Source organism: Pelophylax lessonae (genome assembly GCF_965119305.1).
Source record: "Pelophylax lessonae genome assembly, chromosome: 9".
NCBI lineage: Eukaryota > Metazoa > Chordata > Amphibia > Anura > Ranidae > Pelophylax > Pelophylax lessonae.
In genome coordinates this window covers 255,492,694-255,502,982 of record NC_138776.1, presented here as the reverse complement: position 1 = coordinate 255,502,982, position 10,289 = coordinate 255,492,694, and the positions used below count along the sequence as shown (strand labels likewise).

General features: G+C 44.6%; 2 protein-coding genes across 3 annotated transcripts in view; one reads left to right on the top strand and one right to left on the bottom strand.

Annotated features, from left to right (window-relative positions):
* LOC309562733 (uncharacterized protein) overlaps positions 1 to 10,289 on the top strand; it is an 86,259-nt gene that overhangs the window by 31,363 nt on the left and 44,607 nt on the right. The window lies entirely within an intron of this gene.
* Positions 1 to 10,289, bottom strand: part of LOC309564386 (uncharacterized protein) — a 114,899-nt gene that overhangs the window by 89,000 nt on the left and 15,610 nt on the right. Inside the window, exon 4 of the mRNA XM_082269013.1 lies at positions 6,237 to 8,867. Within this exon, the coding sequence (XP_082125139.1) occupies positions 6,237 to 8,867 (2,631 nt within the window). The remainder of the gene's footprint in view (positions 1 to 6,236; positions 8,868 to 10,289) is intronic.

Here is a 10,289-nt window from a genome sequence, read left to right as displayed (position 1 = left end):
GAATGGTGGGAAAAAGAGAAAATATCCAGTGAGCGGCAGATGTGTGGAGGAAAATGCCTGGTTGAGGTCAGAGGAGAATGGGCAGACTGGTTACAGATGATAGAAAGACAACAGCAACTCAAATAACCACTCGTTACAGCCAAGGTATGCAGAATACCATGTCTGAGCGCACGATGCATCGAACTTTGAAGCAGATGGGCTACAGCAGCAGAAGACCACACCGGGTGCCACTCCTGTCAGCTAAGAACAGGAAACTGAGGCTACAATCGGCACAGGATCACCAAAATTGGACAAGATTGGAAAAACGTTGCCTGGTCTGATGAGTCCTACCACTTTATAAAACTCTGGTCCGACCGCATCTAGAGTATTCTGTCCAGTTCTGGTCGCCAGTCCTCAGGAGGGATGTGTTGGAGCTGGAGAGAGTCCAGAGAAGGGCAACTAAACTAATTAGAGGATTGGAGGACCTTAATTATGAAGAGCGTCTGCAATCGCTTGATTTATTCTCCCTGGAGGAGAAGAGACACCTGAGAGGGGACATGATAGCAATTTATAAATACCTCAATGGTGATCTCAGCATAGAAAAAAAGCTATTTAGTCGCAAGGATTGCATGAGGACTCGAGGGCATACAATGCGATTAGAGGAGAAGAGTTTTAACCTCAGGCAATGCAGGAGGTTCTTTACTGTTAGGGCTACAGGATTGTGGAATTCTCTACCACAAGAGGTGGTTTCTGCGGGAAGTATGGTGGCTTTCAAAAGACTCTTAGACTTACATCTCAAGGATCAGAACATTCAGGGGTATGTGAGATGATTACGGCCACACACACCTACACAGGTTGAACTGGATGGACTATTGTCTTTATTCAACCTCAACTACTATGTATGTAACTATGATTTCAGCTGCGACATTCAGATGGTAGGGTCAGAATTTGGTGCATGGATCCATCTTGCCTTGTATCAATGGCGCTCAGGCTGGTGGTGGTGGAATGGTGTGGGGGAAGGGGGGGGGGTAATGGTTCAGACTGGTGGAGGTGTAATGGTGTGTGTGTGTGGGGGGGGGGGGTACCAATTCAGGCTGGTGGTGGTGGTGTAATGGGGGGGGGGGTATTTTCTTGGCACACTTTGGGCCCCTTAGTACCAATTGAGCATCGTTTAAACCACCACGGCCTACCTGAGTATTGCCGCTGACCATGTCCATCCCTTTATGACTACAGTGCACCCAACTTCTGATGGCTCCTTCCAGCAGGATAATGCTCCATGTCACAAAGCTCCAATCATCTCACCACTGGTTTCTTCATCATCACAATGAGGTCACTGTACTCCAATGGCCTCCACACTCACCACATCTCATCCAATAGAGCACCTTTGGGATGTGGTGGAACGGGAGATTTGCATCATGGATGTGCAGTCGACAAATCTGTAGCAACTGCGTGATGCTATCATGTCACTATGGAGCAAAATCTCTGAGGAATATTTAGAGTTATGAACTTTATGGGTTGGGGGGGAGAGTTCCAGCACCTATTCTATGAGAAAAATAAAGCCCTGTATTTTACACTCTGAGCCATTCCAGCTGATTTCATATTTTCTCAAGCCCTGACGAAGGGGTTGATGTGTCGCCCTTGAAACGCATTTCTTAAGTGCTATTGCAACTTGATGATTCAGGGCCAATGTAATTGCATCCCCCCCAGTTAAACAATGAGCACTTTTAGCTTCGAATCAAGGTTGTCACCGCTAAGCAGACCAGTTTTTGGAATTCTCTGCCAAAGGAAGTGTCAGTAGCAGCAATGTATGTGGGTGCAAACGTGGACTTCTTATGAGAGATACCATCTCTGGGATGATTTTTTTTTTCCCAAATCGTCAGCATAGAGGACTGAGACAAAACTCAAGAAGTCTTACATTTCAAACATATTTCAATGCTAGATAAGCACGCAGGGCATGACAACTAACATTTGTTTGGACCTTAATATTATAGTTTGTATGAACCTATATTAAAGGTTGTAGAGAGATATCTGACATGACCATCACCAACAGTTTATTGCAAATAAATTCCTTTAATATAATATGAACTACACTTTTTGTAGTGATGTGGCAATAAGATTAGATGCAGGGATCTTAGACAAAGGAACCCAACCTCAGACGAAGGAACCCAACCCCAGACAAAGAAACCCAACCCTAGATGAGGGAACCCAGCACTAAATGAAGGAACTCAACCCCAGATGAAGGAACCCAACCCCAGACAAAGAAACCCAATCCTAGATGAAGGAACCCAACCCTAGATAAGGGAACCCAACCCCAGATGAAGGAACCCAACCCTAGACAAAGAAACCCAACCCTAGATGAAGGAACCCAACCCTAGATAAGGGAACCCAACCCCAGATGAAGGAACCCAACCCTAGACAAAGAAACCCAACCCTAGATGAAGGAACCCAACCCTAGATAAGGGAACCAAACCCTAAATGAAGGAAACCAACCCTAGACAAAGAAACCCAACCCTAGATGAAGGAACACAACCCTAGATAAGGGAACCCAACCCCAGATGAAGGAACCCAACTTTAGATGAGGGAACCCAACCCTAAATGAAGGAACTCAACCCCAGATGAAGGAACTCAACCCCAGATGAAGGAACCCAACCCCAGACAAAGAAACCCAACCCTAGATGAAGGAACCCAACCCTAGATAAGGGAACCCAACCCCAGATGAAGGAACCCAACCCTAGACAAAGAAACCCAACCCTAGATGAAGGAACCCAACCCTAGATAAGGGAACCAAACCCTACAAGAAGGAACCCAACCCTAGATAAGGGAACTCAATCCCAGATGAAGGAACCCAACCCTAGATAAGGGAACTCAACCCCAGATGAAGGAACCCAACCCTAGACAAAGAAACCCAACCCTAGATGAAGGAACCCAACCCTAGATAAGGGAACCAAACCCTAAATGAAGGAACCCAACCCTAGATGAAGGAACCCAACCCTAGATAAGGGAACCCAATCTCAGATGAAGGAACCCAACCCTAGACAAAGAAACCCAACCCTAGATGAAGGAACCCAACCCTAGATAAGGGAAACCAACCCTAAAAGAAGGAACCCAACCCTAGATAAGGGAACCCAACCCCAGATGAAGGAACCCAACCCTAGACAAAGAAACCCAACCCTAGATGAAGGAACCCAACCCTAGTTAAGGGAACGCAACCCTAAATGAAGGAACCCAACCCTAGATGAAGGAACCCAACCCCAGATGAAGAAACCCAACCCTAGACAAAAGAACTCAACCCTAGATGAAGGAACCCCAACCCTAGCTAAGGGAACCAAACCCTAGACAAAGGAACCCAACCCTAGATGAGGAAACCCAACCTTAGACAAAGGAACCCAACTGCCACATACCTTGTTTGGAGGTGGAGCTGACAAGAGAGCTTCCCTTGTGGCTTTTGTCCAAGCACCCCTGAAAGTGGTGACAGTGGTACAAGGCTCAAGGAAGCAAGGGTGCCTGTAGCTTGGTAGCAGGTGACTGCCAAGGGCAAATACTTCATCAAGGTGAGCCAGGGTCATACACGGTATGGCTGAAGTGTGGTTAGTTAGTAGGCTGAGGTCAGTACCAGGGAAGCAGGCAGAGCGAGGTCCAGTAGCAGTTCGAGGTCAGTACCAGGGAAACAAGCAGAGGGTAGTCAGAGGCAAGCCGAGGTCGGTATCCAAAATCCAGGTCAGGAACTAGCTGCATCAGAAACTAGACGGGAGATCAGTCAGCATTAACAGGAACAAAGGTTACGGGGAAGCTGAAGAACTTCAAGCAATTAGCACACATCAGGGTTTCCTTTAAATAGGTAGCTTTGCCCCTATGTGCGTTGCGCACCTATGCAAGCTGGCGCATGCAGATGCGCCTACATGTCAGGTCACGCTGGATATTAGCCCGAACTTGTATGTTGATGGCACATGTGCACGAGCATTAGCTGCGTGGGAATTAGCTGTAGTATTAGCTGTACAAGTATTGGTCCTCTTATACCAACCCTAGTGCCTCATCTATCACTCTATATGCCTGGAATTAGAACATGTGTGATAGCCAATGATGAGTTTGGTCTTGTTAGGTAGTGGGCCATTGCCCAGCCGTGCAGATAAGTAAACATTTCCCTTCTCTGTTTCGAGCAGCGAGGGCAAATTTTACGTTTTTATGTCTGAATTTGACATACGTATGGAATTTTAACAGGAAGAAAACTACACAGGAATCACAAAAGGACTACACATTTATTATTTATTCAATAATATCAATATGTGGTAGGCAGATATTTGTTTATTACAGGTATTTATATAGTGCAGACAAATTACACAATGCTTTACATATTAAACATTTAAATCAAGTCCTTGCCCTCGAGGAGCTTACACAACACAGTGTGAATGAGGAATATACTACATTATGGCCACTAGGTGGCGCTGAGTATCATAGGCAATAAGTATGCTCCTAACGTCCATCTAGTGGCCATAGCACGGTACATTCCCCATTCACACAGTTTTTTTGTCAATAAATAAAACTCCATCCCCTGAGAATATAGCCTGGGAAAGTCATTTTTAACTAAAAAAAAAACACGTATATAAAATGTATTTTTCATTTATTTTACTGAATATTGGAGTCGATGTTATAAAGATTTGTTTTTGCTTCTTTAGTCCAAACAGGAAGTGTAAATTTGACAATGTCTGAACTTGATGTACATTTTTAATTTTACAGAAAAAGTAACAGAAAATCACATACAAATTACAATGTCAACTGTGCAAAAAAAAATGTTTCTGCATTGTATCGTTTTTAGCGCAAAATAAATTAAATTAAATTTTATTAAAATTAAATTCTATTAAAGCCCAAAATGTTCCCATCCTTAATTATCAAAACTTAAATACATATAAATACAATCTGACACGGGGCAGGTCCATGACAATCAAATTGCAAAGCAAGCTGAGGCTGCTCCTACAAAGCCCAGTATGTTTGAAGGCAAGCATATGATCAAGATCATGAGACCAAAAAGGCCCTTCCAAATAGAAATGAAAACAAAAAAACATGCACAAAATTAAAGGAGCACCAGATAAAAGGATAAAAAATTCCAAATTCATTTATTACTAAAAAACATCCAACGCATTTAGGTGGAGAAACTCCCCCTTAGGGCTTCTATGGACCTTGCTTTGTACACTGGTGTGCAGTCATGTTGGAACAGGAAGGGGCCATCCCCAAACTCTTCCCACAAAGTTGGGAGCATGAAATTGTCCAAAACGTCTTGGTATGCTGACGCCTTAAGAGTTCCCTTCACTGGGACTAAGGGACCAAGCCCAACCCCTGAAAAACATCTCCATACCATAATCCCCCCTCCACCAAATCATTTGGACCAGTGCACAAAGCAAGGTCCATTAAGACATGGATGAGCGAGTTTGGGGTGGAGGACCTTGTCCGGTCTGCACAGAGTCCTGACCGCAACCCAACAGAACACCTTTGGGATGCATTAAAGTGGAGACTGCGAGCCAGGCCTTCTCATCCAACATCAAATCCTGACCTCCCTAATGCAATTCTGGAAGAATGGTCAAACATTCCCATAGACACACTCCTAAACCTTGTGGACAGCCTTCCCAGAAGAGTTGAAGCTGTTATAGCTGCAAAGGGTGGGCCAACTCAATATTGAACCCTACAGACTAAGACTGGGATGCCATTAAAGTTCATGTGCGTGTAAAGGCAGGCGTCCCAATACTTTTGGTAGTATACATATATATATCTATATATATAGATATATATATATATATCTCTCTCTCTCTCTCTCTCTCTCTCTATATATATATATATATATATATATATATTGTATGTATATGTAATGCTGCATGCTTCCATATATGCTGCCAATAGACAAGTCCCAGTCCCACCCAATGCGTTTCGTCAGCGATGACGTCGTCAGGGGCAGAGCCAATGTTCTTCAAAAAGTTTCCACACATTTATATATACAATAGAGATACCAAAAGTGTAGAAACTTTTTGAAGAACATTTGGCAGCCTAATACGAGGAGTCTTCAAAAAGTTTCCACACATTTATATATACAATAGAGTTACCAAAAGTGTAGAAACTTTTTGAAGAACATTTGGCAGCCTAATACAAGGAGTCTTCAAAAAGTTTCCACACATTTATATATATAATAGAGTTACCAAAAGTGCAGAAACTTTTTGAAGAACCCTCGTATTATGCTGCCAAATAACAGGTATGCTAATTGGGAAGTCAACTCTCAGACGAGTGGACCTTCTGGTGTTGAGTGAGGTAGGAACGGCGCGTAAAGGACTTCCCACAGTCTGAACAAGCATAAGGCCGTTCCCCAGTGTGTGTTCGTTTATGGGTGTTCAGTCCCGTCTTTGTAGTAAAGGATTTCCCGCACTCTGAACACCTATATGGTTTTTCTCCAGTGTGTGTCCTCCGGTGGGCCGTCAGTGCCCCACGTTGGTTAAAACACTTCCCGCACTCGGAGCAAGAATAAGGCCGTTCCCCCGTGTGGATCCGTTGGTGAATAACCAGGGCCGAGTTCAAGTGGAAGGATTTTCCACACCAGGAACACAAATACGGCTTTTCCACCAGATGGCTTCTCTGGTGAACCGTCAGTTCTCCTTTACAGGGAAAACACTTCCCGCACTCGGAGCATGAAAAAGGCCGCTCCCCATTATCAGTCACCTTGTGGAGGATCAGCTCTGATTCATAGAGGAAGGATTTGCCACATTCCGAACACGAATAGGAGTGGTCTACAGGATGTATTTTCTTGTGAGTTTGAAGACTCAAGTTAGTGGAGAAACTCTTCCCGCATTCGGAGCAGGCAAAGGGTTTCTCCCCAGAATGGAGTTTTTGGTGGGTCCTTTTGGAAAAACAATTGTGAGTGATCTGGTGCTTTTTTAGACCAAACTTCTGGTTGAAGCCCCTCCCGCATTCCGAGCACACGTAGGGCTTTTCCCCCGTGTGACTCCGAAGGTGGATAACGAGGCTGCTTTTCCAGATGAAATTCTTCCCGCAAGTAGGACACGAGTACGGCCTCTCCTTGGAGTGAGACCGCAAATGGATCTTAAGCGTCGATCTCTCCATAAAACACTTCCCACACTCCTTGCACGAAAATGGCTTCTCCTTTGAGTGGGTCCGCGAGTGACTCTTAAGATTCCATCTCTCTGTAAAACACTTCCCGCAGTCCTTGCATGAAAATGGCTTTTCCCCAGTGTGAATCTTTTGGTGCCTTCTAAGCTTTGACCTTACCCGAAAAGTCATCTCACACTCGGGGCACGAGTACAGTTTCAGACTTGTATGGGCTTGCTGATGCTCCTCAAGCTTCTCAGCTTGGCCTAAAATTGTTCCAACTCCCAAACATGGCAGAGAACGAGGCCCTTTGTGCTTCGGTTGGTGTTGTAGGATGTCGGAACTGCTGGTGAGGGTGTTTTTGCACCCGTCATCACTGTAGGTCTTTTTCTCTGATGGTGATTTCGATGGACATGCTGGTTGAGCATATATTTCACTTGGATCTCTGTGGACTTCAACAGAGATCTCATTTTCTTCCATTGCTGTCCTGTCTCCATCCCAAAACGACGTAGAATCAAGCTGTATATTTTGTTTTAAAAGGTCAAATTTGACCTCTGGAAAAGATCTTTCTTTACGTAAAGACGTGTGTTCTGCTTCCAGATTGATCTTCTTTTTAATAGGAGCAAACCCTGTAGGTCTCAGACTTGTATGGGCTTGCCGATGCTTCTCAAGCTTCTCCGCTTGGCTTAAAGTTGTTCCAACTCCCAAACGTGGCAGAGAACGAGGCCCTTTGTGCTTCGGTTGGTGTTGTAGGATGTCGGAACTGCTGGTGAGGGTGTTTTTGCACCCGTCGTCACTGTAGGTCTTTTTCTCTGGTGGTTTCGATGGACATGCTGGTTGAGCATATATTTCATGTGGATCTCTGTGAACTTCAGCAGAGATCTCCTTTTCTTCTATTGCTGTCCTGTCTCCATCCCAAAATGACGCAGAATCAAGCTGTATATTTGGTTCTAAAAGGTCACCTTTGACCTCTGGCTTCTCCTTTGAGTGGGTCCGTGAGTGACTCTTAAGATTCCATCTCTCCGTAAAACACTTCCCGCAGTCCTTGCATGAAAATGGCTTTTCCCCGGTGTGAATCTTTTGGTGCCTTCTAAGCTTTGACCTTACCCGAAAAGTCATCTCACACTCGGGGCACGAGTACAGTTTCAGACTTGTATGGGCTTGCTGATGTTTCTCAAGCTTCTCAGCTTGGCCTAAAATTGTTCCAACTCCCAAACGTGGCCCTTTGTGCTTTGGTTGGTGTTGTAGGATGTCGGAACTGCTGGTGAGGGTGTTTTTGCACCCGTCGTCACTGTAGGTCTTTTTCTCTAATGGTGGTTTCGATGGACATGCTGGTTGAGCATATATTTCACTTGGATCTCTGTGGACTTCAACAGAGATCTCATTTTCTTCCATTGCTGTCCTGTCTCCATCCCAAGACGACGTCGAATCAAGTTGTATATTTTGTTCTAAAAGGTCGCCTTTGACCTCTGGAGAAGATCTTTCTTTATGTAAAGACATGTGTTCTGCTTCCAGAGTGATCTCCTTTATAATAGGAGCAAACCCTGTAGGTCTCTCAACAATGGGGATATTTCCATGGTGAGAAGATTTCTCCTTCATTTTAGATGTTGGGTTCTGAGTCCTAAAAGTCCAACAATTTCCATCATCAAGATCTTCTTTGTACTCCGGTTCCTCTTTTACGGGGACTGTTGTGTTCTCAGGTTCTGTATCAACACCCTCGTCAAACAGATTTGGTTCCTCAACAGAGTCCGATTCCTTCTTCATAGCCCGGCCAGGTTGTGCCATCTCAAGTCCTTCATATAAATCTGTTGAATAGAAATACATTCCGGTTACCGGTTTGCTCACAGTGTCTCCTCATTGGTAGAGGTGCTATGACTTGCCTATATGATTGCACATTATGCTGGTTTCGATTTTTCTGCATCTAACTCAGTGGGGCAAGGAGCAAAAACTAAGGCCATCCACTGACTTCAGAGGGAAATTAATGTGTATTTTGTGTGTTATACTGGATACACTCACCGGCCACTTTGTTAGGTACACCCGTTCAATTGCTTGGTAACACAAATGGCTAATCAGCCAATCACATGGCAGCAACTCAATGCATTTAGGCATCTAGAAGTGGTGAAGACGACTTGTTGAAGTTCAAATCGAGCATCAAAATGGGGAAGAAGGGGGATTTAGGTGACTTTGAACGTGGCATGGTTGTTGGTGGCAGACGGGCTGGTCTGAGTATTTCTGAGATTTTCACGCACAGCCATCTCTCGGGTTTACAGAGAATGGTGGGGAAAAGAGAAAATATCCACTGAGCGGCAGTTGTGTATATGTAATGCTGCATGCTTCCATATATGCCGCCAATAGACAAGTCCCATCCAACGCGTTTCGTCAGCGATGACGTCGTCAGGGGCAGGGCCAATGTTCTTCAAAAAGTTTCCACACATTTACATATATAATAGAGTTACTAAAAGTGTAGAAACCTTTTGAAGAACATTTGGCAGCATAATACGAGGAGTCTTCCAAAAGTTTCCACACATTTATACATATAATAGAGTTACAAAAAGTGTAGGAACATTTTGAGCATCAAATTGAGCATCAAAATGGGGAAGAAGGGGGATTTAGGTGACTTTGAACGTGGCATGGTTGTTGGTGGCAGATGGGCTGGTCTGAGTGTTTCTGGGATTTTCACACACAACCATCTCTCAGGTTTACAGAGAATGGTGGGAAAAAGAGAAAATATCCAGTGAGCGGCAGTTGTGTGGAGGAAAATGCCTTGTTGATGTCAGAGGAGAATGGGCAGACTGGTTCCAGATGATAGAAAGGCAACAGTAACTCAAATAACCACTCGTTACATCCAAGGTATGCAGAATATCATCTCTGAATGCACAATACATCGAACTTTGAAGCAGGTGGGCTACAGCGGGCGAAGACCACACCGGTGCCACTCCTGTCAGCTAAGAACAGGAAACTGAGACTACAATTGGCACAGGCGCACCAAAATTGGACAATAGAAGACTGGAAAAACGTTGCCTGGTCTGATGAGTCTCGATTTCAGCTGTGACATTCAGATGGTCGGGTCAGAATTTGGTGTCATGGACCCATCCTGCCTTGTATCACCGGTTTAGGCTGGTGGTGGTGGTGTAATGGTGTGGGGGATATTTTCTTGGCACATTTTGGACCCCATAGTACCAATTGAGCATGATTTTAGGCGACAGCCTACCTGAGTATTGTTGGTG